We start from the raw sequence: 18,306 nt of genomic DNA on the forward strand, positions 1-18,306 counted from the left end.
GCTATGACTTTTGCTTTACAAAAGGCCTATGAAGTTTGCACAGTTAACAAAAAATGCTACTTTTGTCCCATAGGAATGAATGGACAGCATGAGCCACAACCTCAGCATACTTTGGAAATGTATCACTTAGGTCTGCTCTCACCTAGAAGTATCATTCAAAGCTTAACAGGTCATGAAAGATAAAACTTTTACTAGCTAAAAGGATAAGTAGATTTTTTTTTCATTTTGCTTTTTTTTCCACATTTTGTTTGAGAAAAATCAACCCGAAATCCTTTTAACAAAAAATGTTCTCAAACAAGCACATCTCATACCAAGCCTGTTTTCTGTGTACATATATATATATATATATTTGTGTATATGTATATTTCCTGTATAGTCTCATTATGTGTCAAATGGCAGAATTTAAGCTCAAAGGATTGATAAAACCATGTGTCGGTGCCGTTAGCATTACTAAAACTCAGTCCTACTGGTAAGAGGTTCATGTTTATGAGAAGTTGTTGGTATATAATGTAAGATAAGAAAAGATAGAATCCTGCAGTCCTTAAGGAAGTTTGACTGCCAGAATTTGCTGTTAAAATACAAATAACACAGTCAACTATTAAATAGGCCCAGCCTGTGCCCATTGGTCAATGCTCTCTGTTGCATCATAATACAGAATATTTGCTGTAAAAATGAGCAGTTTCATCAACAATGGATCGTCAGGCAGAGTTGCTTTCTGAAACTGCTCTGCTCAAATGAGAAATAAAGTTTTGGACCTGTCTCATCAAAACATCCACAAAGGCAGTCTTCAGAGTGGAGCACTGCCTTGCTTCCATTGATTTTCACGGCTATCTGTGTTAGTCTTTTATTTCAGGCTTCTAGCCGTGTCCGAAGGTGATCAGACCAAAATCAGATACCATATCAGAGGATTCTCTGAATTACAATATATTGGACCCTCAGCTTATGAAGAAAAATCTGCATTATAATCTGAACACGCCAAGTGATTTTGTTATGAAAAATGTCTCAAAATATGCTCTGGTAATGTTTAATTGCTGGCTCTCCTGTTGTCTTGATGTTAAGGCAATATTTATTAAATTTTTTATTAAGCCACTGGATATAGTTCTAAATGTAATATTTATATATAGATATATTTAATGGGTCATATTTAAGATGCAGGATAGCTACATCATAGATAGACAGACAGACAGACAGACAGACAGACAGACAGACAGATAGATAGATAGATAGATAGATAGATAGATAGATAGATAGATAGATAGATAGATAGATAGATAGATAGATAGATAGATAGATAGATAGATAGATAGATAGATAATATAAAAATATTATTGCTGACAATGTCAATCTTGTTATGACCACAGTGTGATAATAAACTATTGTGTCATAATGGATGTGCAGCAATTGTGATGCTGTTATTATTGATGGAAGTCCCCAGTATCTTGTTGACATGACATGAACAACTAAGGTAGGCTCATTCTGAAAGCAAAAATAAGTTCTACCTGGCAAGGTGTAGGCCTACTTAATAAATTGACCAGATACTATTTTGATATGAAGTACACCTGCCAGTAAAAAACAAGAATACTACCTTATCAAGTGCTCTTTGTTTCATAATTTCGTATCATTTTCAAGAACTTTAATTACGAGATTTCAATAATGTAACCATAGTAACAATCTCTTAACATTATTCAGATGATGAACCTGAGTAGGCCTACTGATAGTGAGGCGTGAGGCTTACTGCGCTTGCGCCGGTGGTGCCGTGCGCGCGCGCCTCGCTGCAGTTCAGCAACAGCGAGTTTGTGAAGTGTTTCTGCAGCCACAGGGACCGACTCTCTGCAGCATGTTGGTCTGGTACAGATAACACACAAACAGTCACTGCAAGCCTTGGTTTTCCAACGCCTTATTCATTCCAACACTGTTTTCTTCCAGAGACGAGCGAAGGAGGACGAAGCCTTTTCCAATGGCCAAATCACCGACTTGTTAAAGTTGTTGCCACAGTTATTTCTCTTTCATTCAGGGTGAGTTTTATTTACTCATGGCTTCGTTATCTACTTTTCACTCACTTAGACAGATAGATAGTCCTCTAAGGAACTGGAAAAATATTGTCATAAAAGATTATTATCAAACTGATGTAATAACAATGGCAGTGGTTTTAGATGATATTTCTTATCTAACATGGTATTGTAGCTAGCTTGTTGCCACTATGACAGTCTTACTGAACTCGTGTGGCTTTGCTGTGCCGTATTGATGGGCTTATGGCATTCAGGAAAGATGGCAAAAGCTAAAATAAACGTCCATGCATAAAGCAGCAGGTAAAAATTAAACAAACGAAGCACGCCTCTTCCGTCATATGGCGGAGGAATACGTCTGATATTTATTGACAAGTTAAACTAGTTTTATGCTTTCGTTCGCTTTACTGTTGTGACAGACGAGTTTGACTCTTTTCCTGCTTTCTACGAAAATATTAAAGAAAATATCGCTCATGTCCTTATTCTCACAAAGAACCAGAACCAGTTTGCTCCCCGAGCTAGACTTTGTCCTAATGCTTCCTTAATATTGTGAATTATTTGTGTTCACAGCTTGTGGTATAACCTGACAGCTTCTGGGTGGTGCATTAAAAATTATGGTCGTAATCCACAATAATGCCGTTCTGGACTAATCTTGTTAAACATGGCACAACAGTGTTGCTGTGGTGTTTATATTTATATTCAATTTAGGTGGGCAAAGGGGACATTTGACATTCAGACGTTTGTCTTTTGTTTGCACCTCTCAGACAAATCAGATCTTGCATAGTTTTTGTGAAATTTTACCCATACTGCAGAAACAGAAAGGTTAAAAACAGGTGAGATAAATTGCTTTAGGCTTGTTCCTATGTAGGAATGTTATTGAGCTTTGTAGACTTGACAAATATGTACCAAGAGGAACCGGCTGATTTTGTATTTATGAACTGTAAAGTTAATTCTGAGTAAACGGATTCAACTCTGTGCACTCAACATTGATATATTATCAAAGAAATTGAAGGCACTCTTGTATAAACCTGCTGTTTTTTAAGATAACTGTCTGATTTAAGTAAAGGCAGAAACAAATTCTACAAGCAACGATCAGAAACGTGATGATGAAACGTGATCTAATCATATCATGTTAGGGAAAATTGAAGCCCCAAACAGTTTTGATTTAAAGTCGCAACAGAAAGGAAAGTTGCATTTCCTCTATAACAAAAATTACTTTCAAGACTACTGCTGAGACCATCACTTAGTTTTTTTCTACACTTTTGACTTATCTTTTACTTGACCATTTTGGTAATGGACGCATCCTTTCAGGTAGTTATGAGATTCCCCCAGTACCCTCTCTTTCCACCCCCACATTGCTGTTTTCATTGTCATCTTTTCAGAAGTGATGAAGTTGCAAGGTCCAACAAAAACAAGCTGTAATGTCACGGACGTTATAACTAAGAATAATTTAGATAGTGTCATGCCTAATGAACTGGCACTTTCACCAACAGTCTGACACAAACTGTGTTTTTAGTGAGGATTCCTTTCTGCTAGGAAGCACTCAGGCATCTGTAGGTGTTTTGTGTGCCTGACTGAAAACAGATTAATGCAACACTGGTTTGGAGACACAGAGGAATTACCATAGAGAGGGGATAGCCAGTTAGAGGAAGTGAATCCGTTTACAAGACATAGTTAAGGATACAGATTTTTATCTCAGTAAACAACCAAAGAGCTTTGGCAGCCATTCTAAGCATACTAGCCAAAAAAGCACTTTAATGTAAATGTCTGAATATCCATCAGACTTCTTTAGTCTCAATAGGAGATGATTTACAATTTGGACCGGAAGCTGTTGAAATGAAAGCTCATGTAAAAAAACAACAAAAGAAAAAACAAACAACTGTATGTTATTGGGAATCAGTTTTTGTGTTTTACACTTGACTTTCGCCAGATCGGCATTTTCATCATCTCCACACCACAAACCCTTGTCAACAGCAGCCACAACACATCTAACTGACACTTAAAGCTCTGGAAAGCCTTCGAAAAGCTTTTTAGCTGATAAAGAGTATGTAACAAAATGTTACAGTGACCTTCAAGACTTGGAAAACATGTTTTTCTCTGAAGGTTTAATTGGACTAGTAACAAGTACCTTTCCAGACAGAAAAACAAGCCAAGACATGAGGAATGTTGAAATTATTTGTTCATTATGTTTGCATCATTATTATAGTGGTAATGAGGTGTGAACAACAACAAAACAGATACCAGTCATTATTCAAAGCCAAATCCATTCAGATTACCCATCATGTCTGGGTAATCCAACAATTTTAGTCAGTCTGGTGGTACACTGATACATATATTATATATATATATATATATATATATATATATATATATATATATATATATATATATATATATATATATATATGTGTGTGTATATATATATATATATATGTGTGTGTATATATATATATATATATGTGTGTGTATATATATATATATATATATGTGTGTGTGTGTATATGTATATATATATATATATATATATATATATATATATATAGCAATGAAGAGTTGCTCAAATATCTGTGTGACTGACAGCCGATTAGTCTCATGAACTTTTTGTTGGAGAAGTTAAAATGTGATCTTTTTACTTACCGGGTTGTGTTGTGACAGAAAAATGTGGTTAGTTTTGAAGTCAGTGCTCAAAAACTTCTACATTGGTGTGCAGAGAAAGTATATCTTCATTTTAACGGTAGGTTACAGATTGGGAATAAGTATATTTGAATTAATATTTTCAGACATGAACACAACTTTACTAAGCGCAAAGGTATTAGTTGGCTCATATACACAAAATAACACCACTACTCCCCACATTCAGAGGAAATTAGCCAACATGATCATGATATCCTGCCAAACAACTGGAGTAAAACTGTCAAATCAGCCAGAGTGTGTTTGTAGGAACCTTGTGGCAGATCCACATTTTGGTTTCAGTGACCGATCCCCTACTTGACTTCTTTCATCAGGCTTCCTGTGTGGCAATGTCTTGACGTTAGGGGCTTTTATGGAGAAGAGCATGGCCTTCTGTAAATCAGTCTTCACATGCTTAAAGAAATCCTCAGTTGAAATGCTGACTGCGACACGTCTCAACGTGTTTTTTGTTGGAGGGCTATGGCAAATTATTGCCAACAGTGTGCTTTAATTTGCCAACAGCAGCCTTGTGTGTGATCCATGTGAAGTACTCCTTTCCGCCTGTGTTTTTGTAGTGCATTTAGTAAGTGGTGAAGCATTTTAAAGGGATTTTTCTACACTGGATTATTGCATTTGTTTTTAAGCTCAGACATGCCAGTGTTTGTGCTTGAAGCTTTTAGGTTGGATTGTCAGTCAAGTCGGTGCAAACATTTTGTTCCCGTGAATAATAAAGAAATGAAGAGTTGCTCAAATATCTGTGTGACTGATAGCAAATTAGTCTCATGAATCAAGCAGCTGTTTCATTATCTTATTGACCATATGGTAAGCAGCATGCTCATTTTAGAACACCAGACCACCTCATTACTGTTTATCCGTTCATGGAGTAGTTAATTTAGTTTCCATGTCTTTTGCAATGGCCAACAAGTCTGCCTTAACAAGTGGAAGACTGTTTGAACCCACACAATATTAGTTCAGGTAATTATACATCTGTTTTTTGGATTTTGACGGAGGTTTGCCAGCATGCAGCCCCTGCTTTAGGTGAAGTAGTGTGCAATGCTTGTCCATACAAGGAAAGGTTCTGTTGTTAGGTTAATGTTTGATTTAATATATCTATGCAGTATTTGTGCAATAAGATTAAAATATTTCTGCTAAGTGGATGCTGGCTTACTATACGTGTGTGTATGCTCCTAACTGCTTAGCTCATTGTGTGTGTTAGCGTACACTATTTAATGTATTGTGCCATCTCTAATGTGTGATTCAGTTTGTTGTTTTCCTTCTGTGTCAGGATTTTTCCAGGGGATGTGTAGCAGTGGGTTTGAATCTTTGATTATTATATTAAGGCATTCTGACTTACAGAATATTTTGTGATTAAAACCAATTTTAGTATCTTTTTATTTATTTCCAACAACTACATGGCATTGAGAATTTTAATGGGAAAAACAAATTGCTGCATTCTTTATGGACTTTATGTTTATATATTAAATTATATTTTATTTTAGCTATGTTTAAACATGCAGCTTGTTCTAAACTTGACAGTGTCGGCAAATGTTCATGTGGTTGTAATAAAAGGAGAAGTTGTTAATGCAAAACAAAACTCAAAGGAAGAAGACAGTAAAAAAACTAAACTAGTAGCCTGGGTCATATAATAGAGGAAAATGGAGAAACAACTCCAGGACTTTTTCCCCTAATTTTTTCCTTTTTTATAAAAAGGAAAGAGAAACTACAGATTAGCTACAAGTCTTGTGACTTACAAGACAGTGACATTAAAAACAAAAGAATTGCTCATCCATTTCTGTGAGGACGGGATCTAGTTGACTACTGTTTGTGGTTGCACTCAAGTGAATGAAGTAGCAGGCAGGCTTGCTTATTCAGCAGTTGTGGGCACCATAACAGAGAGGAGGAATGAAGCATTAAGAGACATTCTGCCATTTCATCACACATGTAAATATAGCTACAAACACTGCATAGACATTGTTTTTAACTTGACTGAACGGTGAATGTTAGATGTAACTTTGGTTCTTAGTTTTACACTTGTTTTGCTCTCAACCACCATGACAACTTTGCATGCAGATTTCATTCCCTGTATTATCTTTCAAAGTTCTGTCGATGGCAGGAAAGTTTGTCCTTTTTCACTGTCAACTTTTCTGTAAAAACAACAAAATCTAGGTAAGAATAGAAGCACTCAGGAAGTGCAGACCTCCCCCAAGACATTGGCTTTTTTTTTTGCCAGTGATGGTGGACATTATTTTTGAGCTGTAAGCTGAAATGGGGCAAAATTTTCCCTTTCACTCCATAGTAAAGAATATGTCAGCTTCCTGGATACAGGTGGTGATCTGGACCACCCCCAAAATCTAATAACTGTTTGAGCTATGTGGCTAACAGACAGACAGACAGTGGTGCTGGTACTTGCTATTGACAGTGGGGCAGCAGAGGGTTCAAACGGCAATGCACAAAAACTATAAGTCTCTATTTCAGCAGTTTTAGTGGATGTGTTTGATTCTGTTTGATTTAAGCGTGTACTCAGCACATTAATGGAATCAGTTAATGTTTTTCTTCTAATTATGCAGCACTATTTAAATTCTTTTTGGACTTAAACACAGATGTTTGTGGACCCTCCAGTGTTATTTGGTACCCAAAAATATGCTTGATGTGAGTATTAAGAGCACAATCAGTGTGTCTGTTAAATTTTTTATGTATGACTGTCATCTGTTATACTCACTATAAGCTCATTTTATGAGAAGACTAACATTTCCATCTGCCTTTCCATATGACTGATGGAAGTTAAACACTTTCTACGTGAAGTGTAATTCTGTTAATGTAATGAGTGTAAATGTAACGTTAACTTTAATTTCAACCTACTTCTGAGTAAAAACCATGCTTCGCTCATTATTGTTGCTGTTTTATGTTTTATAAAATCCTGATCAGAAAATCACATCTTCAGTAATCATCAAAACAAAATATGGTAATAGTTCATTTAAAACAGTAATGCTTAGTCTTGAATGTGCTATAATTGTCCTGCCTTGCAGTCACAGTTTATAAATAGGCTTGGGTGATACTCAGCTGTGCCAGTTAGCTGACCTCAAGGTGGAGAGTATGCAGCAGAGTGTCTCAGCTGTTTGTGCATGTGTATGAGAAATGAAGAGACCAATGAGTAGGGAGGAGGGTGGCTTTGACTGTCAAAGCCTTGTAAGACTACACCTGCCACGTTGCCTCAGCTGGTAGGGGAATTAGCTCAAATGGTAGAGCGCTCGCTTAGCATGCGAGAGGTAGCGGGATCGATGCCCGCATTCTCCAAGCAGCCTTTTGACATTGGAAATGTTCAGTAAAACAGCTTAAGGGAGTGTTAGAGGCAAAACAACCTCACGTTGTATTAGATCACATACCCTAATCAAAAGCTGCACATACTTACATCTCAGTTGCAGACAAACAGCTGTTGGCTGCTTTAATTTTTCGCCCAGAATAGAAAAAGTAGTCAGAAAAAATGTTCAATTCTCATATAAAGATAAAATTGGAAATCTATTGCAGCAAAAATATTAATGGTATTTATGTAAATGCTAAATTTAATGGTAGGTCTCAAGGTATAAAAAGAAATGATCTACTGGAAGAATAACAGAAAAATCTAAAATAAAGTGAAATATAAAAAATAAATGCTAATCAAGTTAGGTTTTTTTTTGTTGTTTTTTTAAACACTTCTTTCAGTACTTTGTGCCCTGCTGCAAAACACCTACAACCGTGTGCTTGTAAATCTGTATCTGAGCACATCAGTTTATTTATTGTGCAGAATGCCCTACAGCAACAGAAAACCATCAGTAATCCACCCAAAAAAGACTATTGCAGCCACACAGCAGTGCTCATGATGAATAATGATGAAACAGGGAGTATTTTAATGTATTTTATTTTGTTTTACAATACAGGGGCAAAGTGATCTGACCATAAATAATTTGATGAATAAATAAAAATTCAGTTGTAGCAGTAACTCCATTTACATGTAGCCTATATGTCCATATCAAATCAAATATGACCTGAGTTATAGATACATTATGATAAAGACTGGTCAAAGATGTAGTTTACACTTTGTTGTTGTTGTTGTTGTTGTTATTGAGGCGGTGTAAAAGTACACACAGTTTAGCTCATATTGCCTAATGATATGGTAGATATGCTCATTTGTAAACAAAGAAAGAAAAAACTGTGAGTTGGTGTAGATATGACAGAAAAGCTTGTGAGAATAACATGGACAGGCAATCTCAGGAACGCTTCCAAAAAATCCTACAGCTGTGTGTCAGACAAAATTCCACAGAGTCATAAAGCGGGTAGACGATGCTTTCACAGCCATGATGACACAATAAATGCAAATAATGCCTGCCTCAGCCTGTGAACAATGTTTTGATGAGTATTCTTTGTGGCTGTCAGGGTGTAAAAGTTAGAATTAGTTAGAAATGTACCTTTTTACTTTTTTTTTTTAAAAGACAACTATACTTTTTTAAAAAAATTTTTGAGAATCTCATTTTTGGTAGATAGTGGTTCGAAATAATTATAATGGCAGATAAGGTGAAAGTTCCCTTTTAGTGGCCATAGTCAAGGATCAAACGGAGGCAACATCATCTACTTTTCTCTGTCACCTCTGTTGAGCAGCTGACTGCCAGGGCGATACTCCCTTTGCAAAAATAGAGACATGGTATCCTTTGTGATAATGTAGTAATTGCTGTAATAGTTACATTTAACTTCCAAGCAGGCTTAGTAAACAGGATATAAAAATATCAGCAACTTCAAAATTATTCATTCATTCATTTTCAATACCACTTAGTTCATTTCAGGGTCGCAGGCGGGCTGGAGCCCAACCTAGCAATTAGCTGGCAAGAGACAGGGTACATACTGGACAGGTCGCCAGTCCATTGCAGCAACTTCAAGTGAGTACTGCCGAGTTTTGTATGCATGAAGTCTGTAACAAATAACTTAGCCATTATAGTATTAACATGACAGGTGATAATGACTTAATCATTTTAACATCTTGTGACAGCTACCCGCTGTGAACTCATGTCGGATTTCCAAACTATCCTGGAGTAATTCATTTCATTAAAACTCTATTAATTTTGTAAAACTCTGGGATTTTAAAAAAAGCTAAACTTTTTAAATATCCTGTTAAAGGCTGTTTCATTCAGTGGAATGCCAGTATACTAATTTGGATAAATAAGACTAAATCAGATTCTTTCATTTTGAATGAAAAGACAAAATATCATCGAGTTCTTGACCAAGGTTGACTTAAAATGTGTGTACTTCTGTTGTGTATAGGAAAGATCAAAATAAAGCGATAAAGGCAGCAGAAACATTGTGACTGTAGATTTGAATGGAGCATTTTGGGGGGAAAAAAGTTAGAGTTGAACATTACTGAAATCATTAGGAAACTTGGTTCAGCTATTTTCATTTGTAAACATAAAATCTGAGAATCTACAGAGCTAAAAATAATATCTTTTATATTCAGAAATTATTATTATTTTATTTATTTTTTTAATTGATGTCTTCAAGCACAACTTGCACATTTGCAATCTATATACAAATGGACAAATTGGACGTTTAAACAGTAAAATGTCTACTTTTCAAATATATCTGTCATTTCTTTCAAGCTGCTTCACTGGAAGATGTCACATATGACCATTTATAGGTCTGAGATTGCTGTGTGACATATTATTTGTGGGGAAAAAACGGAAAATATAGCCGTGTGAATCACAGCTGCAGATTTCGGAACCACTCTTTAGCTTGCTATACCTTGTAAACAGTCTGGTGTAAATGTGGAAGCATACTGGGTCATCACGACAGTCATACAAAAATAACACACTGCTGTCACTTGGAGTGTAATATGAGTTTGTGGCGTTTGTTTTTCCTCCAGTAAATATTTTAATTTGAACCCATCAAAGCTTACTCACAAGCAGTATGAGAAACATAAGTACATAGTTTTATTTATTTATTTATATTTATTTAGCACTTTAGAGTAATAATAAAAGTTCAAAAGAAAAAAAAAGAAAAAATGTGAAAAGTCTTGGTTTTTGCCACACCCTCAAATCTGAATTGATGTGGTATATTTGGGGTAAAAAGCACAGCACCTGCTCCTTTTTTCTTTTTATTTCTTTGCTTATTATGGTGACAGCTATAGCTTCAAAACCATTTACTGTGTAGCATAATGATGTGAAGTTTCCATTAAATCCATACAAAATTAATTTAAAAGGAAACTTATTCCTGGTTGTTAGTTGTGGTTGAAAAATGTCTTCCATCTTTAACGGCATCTGATGAAATCCACTGCAGATGTAATTTTTATGAAATTCAAGGTGAGAATTGGAGTAGTTCCTGTTTTACTGATCTGATCAGCTGATATGTCTGTGTCCGTTTATCTTGTTGGATAGTCTGTTTTGTTGTGCTGGAAACTTGGTCGTGTGAAACTCTGTGGAGTAATGATCATGGTCTTTTTCAGTTTCCTGTGAGAGTAAATATTACATTTGGTTTATTGTTACTGCTCACCTTCTTGCATATGCATGCAAGGTGTATAAAATACTGAGAAACTTCCCAAAAAGGAAGTTGCCGTTTGTTTGAACAGAAGAAAAGTTGTATTTATGTCTGCTTAAAGCTGGGGTAATGTTGGGGAGCTAGCAAGATTTGAAAGTGGCGCCCTGTCTTGGCTCCTCCCCCTCTGGTTTTGCTCCTTGTGTGATTCAAGGCTTTTTTCTTACCTCCGCCAAGGAGGTCATGTTTTTACCGGCGTTTATCTGTTTGTGTTCAAGATAACTCAAAAAGTTATGGACGGATTTTAATTAAATTTTTGCGAGTTGTTGGAAATGTGAAAAGTAAGATGTGATTTAATTTCTGTGGTGATTCGGATAACCATTTGGATCCAGGAATTTTTTCTAGTTCGCAGCTTGTTCCACCAATGATTTTCTCTTTCCCGGCTGTTTAGCGGGAGGAGGCAAATAAACCGAGCCGGGTCGGGGAAATCCTTCCTGCATTTTCTCAGCCGTGAAGAAGATTACGAAATATAAGAAATGAACCACTTCAGTTTGGCCAGAACGTTTTGATTGGTCAGAGTTTTTACAGATTTACAGTAAACTGAGGGGTCTAACTAAATTTCTTATTGTTCATGATTACAGAATGTAAAGACTAATATCAGGACCAGGAACCACTTCCCCCAGAGTATAAAAAAAGATGTCTCGAAGCAAGATTACCTACCCCAGCTTTAAAGCAAAGTTAACCAAAAAGTAGGGCTGTCTTGGTGAACCATTAGGTATAAATACAGCCACTCTTCCTCAGTTAATATCAACTATATAACAATTTAATAAATGGTTTAATGTGCAGATTTAAAAAAAAATAATTAAGCAAAAACTGGTTCTTCTTAAGGAAAAAAATTCAAATGAACCAAAGTCATTACATAATGATGCAAACTGTAGCATACGCCTCATAAATCTACATTTTTCCTGTTTGTGTACTCGTCTGTTCATTCATTCATTTTCTGTACCGCTTATTGCAGTTTAGGGTTGCAGGGGCTGGAGTCTGTCCCAGCACTTAGCAGGTGAGGGCAGAGTACAACCTGGACTGGTCACCAGTAAATGAAATGTATGATGGCTTACTCATACTTTCCGTCAATGAGACTACCAGAAGTTGTCAGACACTGCACCACTGCTGTTTGCAACAAATCAATCATGCACCCACACAAAGGGATTGGCTCAGACACACGTTCTCTAACATACTGTCTTTAAAACACAGTCATTCTTTTAAAATTCATTCGATGAACAACTTACATCTTGACACTCTTAGAAGGGTAGAAGTTGTGAAACTCCATGACTCACACTTTCAGGGCTTGTGCAAGAAGCTTTCACTCAACACACTGACATACAGGAGATGTGGAGATAATTATTTCAGTTTGTGCATTAATCTGTCTGTTCTAGACAGTCGGTGTTGAGGTTTGATTGGGAGTCCCGACCGTTTTTGTACCGATTTTCGTTTATGAGCTTGCAAGACTGAGGGGAAGATTAAATGAGCAAATTATCTCATTGTTTGGCTCTTATTTGGTATTTTGTTTTGCTTTAGTTTAGTAGCACTAACATCTTACTGATGCATCTTACTGATGTTAAATGTACAGTGACCAACTTGTAACACTATTTGGAAGGTTATACTGTATTTGGGGATTTTGTAATCATTTGATTTGCACAAACCAATGAGTTTCAAGATGCTGAACATTTATTAATCTAAAACAAGCAAGACATAATGCGTACAATTTAAATGAGCATAACTAATTCACCTCCCCAAAGTCTGAGCGACATTTCCCTTTAGTTAAGGCTCTTAGTGTCTCTCAGACAGCTCGGCACAGCTGGCCACTGTTTCTTTTGTCCATTCTTTAAAATACCAATATATCAATGAAATTAGAATATACAAACATGCACAAAATGCTAATTCATGGAAGGTATTGTGTTATATGGAAATAAAGAGTGCAATAATGTTTAGATCTGATAAACCAATTTGTTCTTCCCAACGCAACACAAACAACAGATCAGAGGTTTGAAATTAGACATTTTTACCATGATATGGAAAATAATAGTTCATGTCTCAGAAAAGTTGGAACAGGGTGATGTTTACTGTTGTGTAGCATCGCTTCTCCTTTTAACAACTATGTGTAAAGGTCTTGGAAGCTAGCAGCCCGGTTGCTGGAGTTTTAGGAGAGAAATGCTGCGCCATTCTGGTCTGATGTAGGATTCGAGCTGTTCACCTGTCCTGGAACTTTTTACTTCATGATGCACCCAATGTCTTCTAATGGCAAAATGTCTGGACCTGGGTTGTTGCAATGACTTCATATCACAATTAATCACTGTATTAAATGCTGTGATTATTAATCATACAGATCCCAAAATATTGTCATATTTTGATAAAATGTTATGTCTGGATTATGAAGAGAGATCAGCATAACTGAACATAATACAAAAAAAGTTAAACATCTGCTTGTTGCTGCTTGTGTTGCTTTGTTTTCATTTAGTGTGAGTTGCAGGTGAGATGTGCCTCAGTAGGACAGTACAGCAGGAACAAACTGGTTAAGGCAGGTTGGCCAAGTCTAGTCTTCAAGAGCTACTATCCTGCAACTTTTACACGCATCCCTTCTCTAAAACAACTAAATCTAATAGCTGAATTCCCTCATCTGCATGTTATCCAGCTCTGCAGAGGCTGTTAATGAGCCATTCATTTGATTAAGGTGATTTGTAGAAGAATTGAATGTAAAGATTTCAAACAACCTTGGTGTAAAGCAACACTATTGTGTAGACTCTGGTGCAGCATTTCATGAAGAAAAAAAAATCAAGCCATTCCAGAGTTCTTCTGCCCCCTGGTGGAGAAATATCCTGTTTTAATTCACATTTGTCACATGAACTTTCAAAAGCGCAACAATAGCATTATTTTTTTTTTTTCTTATTTGGTTGATCTGTATTGTAAATAAGTTTAAACTAGGTTTTAAAGTTCAGCCATAAACATTCACTGAAAATGAGTATCACCGATAAATTCATGCTAATCCTATAAACCGATAAATAAAAAGGCTAATTTGCTGCTGGTGTGTACATTATTACTTACTATTGTCTCTCTCCTGCAGAATGCAAAGATGCCACGTTCTGTCAGCTCCCTCTCCACAGAGCCTCTTCTCCAAAAACACCTCTTGATTTCTACTAGCATTCAGCCAACAAACCCGTACACCACAGAGAGCTTCATCTCCATCATCATCAACAGTAGCAACAGCAGCATTCCTTCCTGCACCTATAAGGAGGACTTTAAGCAGATTCTACTCCCAGCTGTGTACACGGTTGTCTTTGTGCTCGGTATTTTTCTAAATGCAACCGTCATACTAAAGATATGGAAGACGAGGCCCAATCTGTCCAGGAACAACATCTACATGCTGAACTTGGCCATAGCTGACTTTCTGTATGTGATGTCACTTCCTTTACTCATCTACAACTACGCCAGTCATGACTATTGGCCCTTTGGGGAGTTTACTTGCAAACTGGTCAGGTTTCAGTTCTACAGGTGAGTTTTTGACTGTTTTGCCTCATTTTTACTGCTTGCAGTTTTCAGATCATTCCAGACCGTTTTACTCTCCCTTGTCAGATATCTGTAGAAATACTGATTGACATTACTGCTACTGAAATAATTAAGAGGAAAAAAGCAGATCTTTTTAAGTCTCACAGCAGCAGGTTAATACCACAATAAACAAAATGCTGTCATAGTAATTATCTGATCAGTTTAGTCTGTTTTTGTCTCTCTTTTTCCAGTAATCTGCATGGTAGCATCTTGTTCCTGACGTGCATCAGCATCCAGCGCTATGTTGGCATTTGCCATCCTTTTGCAGTATGGCACAAGCAAGGTGGTCGCAAGATGGCGTGGTGGATATGCGGAGGGGTGTGGCTTGTGGTCATCATCCTGTGTGCACCAACCTTTTACTTTGCTGCAACAGGAACCCAACGCAACCGCACAGTATGCTATGACTTGAGCACACCAGTGCAGTCCATCGACTACTACCCTTACGGCATGGCGCTGACATTCCTCGGTTTCTTACTGCCTTTTATGGGGGTGATGGTGTGCTACTATCGGATGGCCCACATCCTCTGCCGGCCGGTGTCTTACCAGGGGGTCTCTGTGGCGACAGGAGAGAAACGGGAAAAGGCTGTGAGGATGATTATTGTTGTAGCTGCTGTGTTCTGCATAAGCTTCCTTCCCTTTCACCTTACTAAAACCATGTATCTGATGGTGCGTACTTTTCCTGGTGCACCTTGTGAGACGAGAAACCTGTTTTCGATAATCTATAAGAGCACGAGGCCGTTTGCCAGCATGAATAGTTTTCTGGACCCTATTTTGTTTTACTTCACTCAGCCGCGTTACCGTCAAAGCACCAGACGGTTTGTGCTCAAAGTCACCACCTTCAGGGATAAGGGTACTAATGTGTGAGCAGTTACGTGTCTGAGCTTTAACTTCAGCGTTACAGCCTTGATGCTTCATCAGTGGTGGAGCCAAGAATGATGCATGCTTCAGAAAAGATGAATGTATTAAAAGACAGCATGTTTCCTGGTGTTAATTCACTTGTAAACTCTTGTAAGCTGAGTACATATGATAGGAAGATGCTTCGCGAACACAAAAGCTGTAATTTTATATAAATGGAAAACATCAACAGTGTCATTCTTTTTTTTTTTTTTTTTAACATGTTCTCAGCTAATAGACTTTGGATGTGTTTTACTGGAGGAAATCAGTCATTTGACTGTTTCTGACATTGCTGTTGTTGATGAAAACTTTAACATGTGACTCTGAACATACAGTCAGATCAGGGGATTAACACCTGGTGATCCTGTTGTTGCAAAGGAACATATTTGTGAAGTTATGTTGTAAATGGGGAAAAAGAACAATGGAAGAGATAATTTATTTTTCTTTATCTTAAAAGACACTATAGAAATATACTCGAAAATAATGGCTTGTGATTATTTGCATGAAGTATTTGTCTGTTTTAAAAAAAAAATAGTACTGCTCTTGCAGCAGTAGAGTGTTTTCACCACTGGATGGTGTGAGTACATCAGTGCACTTCAACATGGCTCTGTCTGGTATATGACTAGTATGATTTATGCAGACTTGCGGCCCCTGATTGGAACAAGCGGTTAAGAAAATGGATGGATGGATTTATGCAGGAGGAATCATTTCTGGAGTAAATGTGGCTCATCTGTTTTCTGCAAAACTACAATAAACCTATATGAACATAGACCAGTGGGCCAGTGTTCATCATAATGTACAACATTAGGATTGTGCAACATTAGATTGCCTACAGCCTAAATTCTGCTTTGTACTAATGAGGAAATTTCTAAACTCTTCCGGACCTTTACCAAGTTATTGATTTTAATATTGTTGTCATTTGTGTTTATGAGGTGCACTTAGCTGCAGATTGCACTGTGAATATACCTATAATGTATATGTATAGTGATGCATTGTTTGTAAATGCATTTCTTTCACAAACTTTAAATAGTGGAATTTACTTCGTCTTTTCATTACATCATTCCTCTGTGCCTTTTATGTTCGGCTGTAGATTTTAATGACGGTCAGTCACCTTTTTAATTTTATCTGTAGTTGTTTTTTAAGCAAGTATTTGTTTGTTTACATTTTTAATGTAGAAACTGTGAATCTGTGTCTCACAATGAACTTTTGGTCAAACACAAAACGCTTTCCTTGACCATAAAAAAAACTTGGTACGTTTGGTGTCAGCATGGATGTATGTTGCGAATCTGTGTTTTTCACTCTTACGATCAGGGTGCCATGCAAACCTTTGATTTGACGGGACATTTTCACTCTAACCTTTTCAGTGTCTATATATCACAACTGAGCGCATGCTTATAATGTAGTGATGTTCATAATGTTGTGCGTCTGCTTTTAGTGAAGAAGAAAAAGAAAAGGGAAAAAGATGTTGATGTCTGTGTGGTCAATTGATGTGATGTAATTATCTTTATATATGTCTGTGCACTGCGACAACATATATGACAGTCAGTATTATTTTTTCTTAAAATTGCAACTCCGATCAGTATCAAAAATAGTATTTTCATGTAAATTGCTTTTTTTTTTTTGTTCTTTTAGACCAGATGGCTTCATTTATTTGTGTAAATATTAAATATGTTGTTGCCATAATGTAAAACTACTGAAACAGACATTTCAAATCGTGCAAACATAACGTTTTGACAAGTTATTAAATGTGAATGTCTTTATAAGATGAGCTGTCTTGCTTTCCTTTTCTTTGATTAGGTTCTTACGGAAATGTTCACTTTACCAGGCTGTAGATTCTAGTGCAGACTGAACTTTTTAGATTAGTTCTGTAATTGTGAACATATAGCAGGTAAAGGTTAAAATGACAGAAAGTTTAAATGAATTACATGCAGCATCCAGTGAACTGTAGGGCATGCCTACTCAATTCAATCCTAGAGGGCGGTGGCCCTGCTGCTTTTCAGTGGTTCCCTTCTCCAACACACCTGACTGAAATTAAATGGATCCAACAGCCTATAAAGTTTTTCACAATGATTTTATTCATTTGAATGAGGTGTGTTGGAGCACAGATACATTGAAAACCTGCCAGATTGCGGTCTTTGTAGGACCAAACCGTATAGAGTGGCACTGCTATAGGATGAGTAAGCTGCTTTGGTTGGCACTTTCCTCCACCTGTGACCTGATGTAGAGGGTCAGCTTGTGCAGGCAGCTGCAGTGACCATCAGCCTCCTTTCTAAGGGAATGAAGCACAAAATTCCCCCTTTGGAACAAAGGGATCGGTTAAGCAGACAGCCACATTAGAAGCACCACAGAGAGGTTATTGTGCATGAGTGAAAACTTTTATCCCCCTTCTCCAAATGCTGACACGCAACCAGCACCAACATACCAGGCTGAGCTGTTGCAGAATATACAATGAATAGGTTTGGTTATTTCTAACTTTCTGTGTGAGTATTTAGGTCTAAAGTCAGGGATTCCTGTCAAATGTATAATGCATCTTGGAAACCAGTTTTTCGATTAATATTTTTAAGACACTGCCGTTTAAAATATTTGCATCTAAATGTGCCATTTTTGTCCTGGCAGTGCTGTAGACTTTTTCGCAGGGGAA

The 18,306-nt window shown here is 36.9% G+C and overlaps 1 protein-coding gene across 4 annotated transcripts; it reads left to right on the forward strand.

Moving 5' to 3' along the window:
• Window positions 1–1,828: 1,828 nt before the first annotated feature.
• p2ry6 (pyrimidinergic receptor P2Y6) lies at window positions 1,829–17,392 on the forward strand. Of its 4 annotated transcripts, XM_079245886.1 has the most exons (5): window positions 1,836–1,848; window positions 1,927–2,015; window positions 9,481–9,583; window positions 14,290–14,717; window positions 14,963–17,392. In XM_079245886.1, exons 4-5 carry the CDS (start codon window positions 14,299–14,301, stop codon window positions 15,633–15,635), a joined length of 1,092 nt encoding a protein of 363 aa, XP_079102012.1. In that variant the 5' UTR covers window positions 1,836–1,848; window positions 1,927–2,015; window positions 9,481–9,583; window positions 14,290–14,298; the 3' UTR covers window positions 15,636–17,392. The 4 variants fall into 4 exon arrangements, with proteins under 4 accessions (XP_079102013.1, XP_079102012.1, XP_079102011.1 ...); XM_079245887.1 differs by lacking the exon at window positions 9,481–9,583 and having other exon boundaries at window positions 1,829–1,848; XM_079245885.1 differs by having other exon boundaries at window positions 1,842–2,015.
• Window positions 17,393–18,306: the final 914 nt, after the last annotated feature.

Source organism: Telmatherina bonti (assembly GCF_933228915.1).
Source record: "Telmatherina bonti genome assembly, chromosome: 9".
In the NCBI taxonomy this organism is placed as follows: domain Eukaryota; kingdom Metazoa; phylum Chordata; class Actinopteri; order Atheriniformes; family Telmatherinidae; genus Telmatherina; species Telmatherina bonti.

Excerpts from the sequence above, each read along its gene's own strand:
- p2ry6 (XM_079245887.1), top strand. The coding sequence starts at position 14,299 with ATGCCACGTTCTGTCAGCTCCCTCTCCACAGAGCCTCTTCTCCAAAAA. Across the intron at positions 14,718-14,962 it reads GTCAGGTTTCAGTTCTACAG|TAATCTGCATGGTAGCATCT; the intron begins GTGAGTTTTTGA and ends CTCTTTTTCCAG.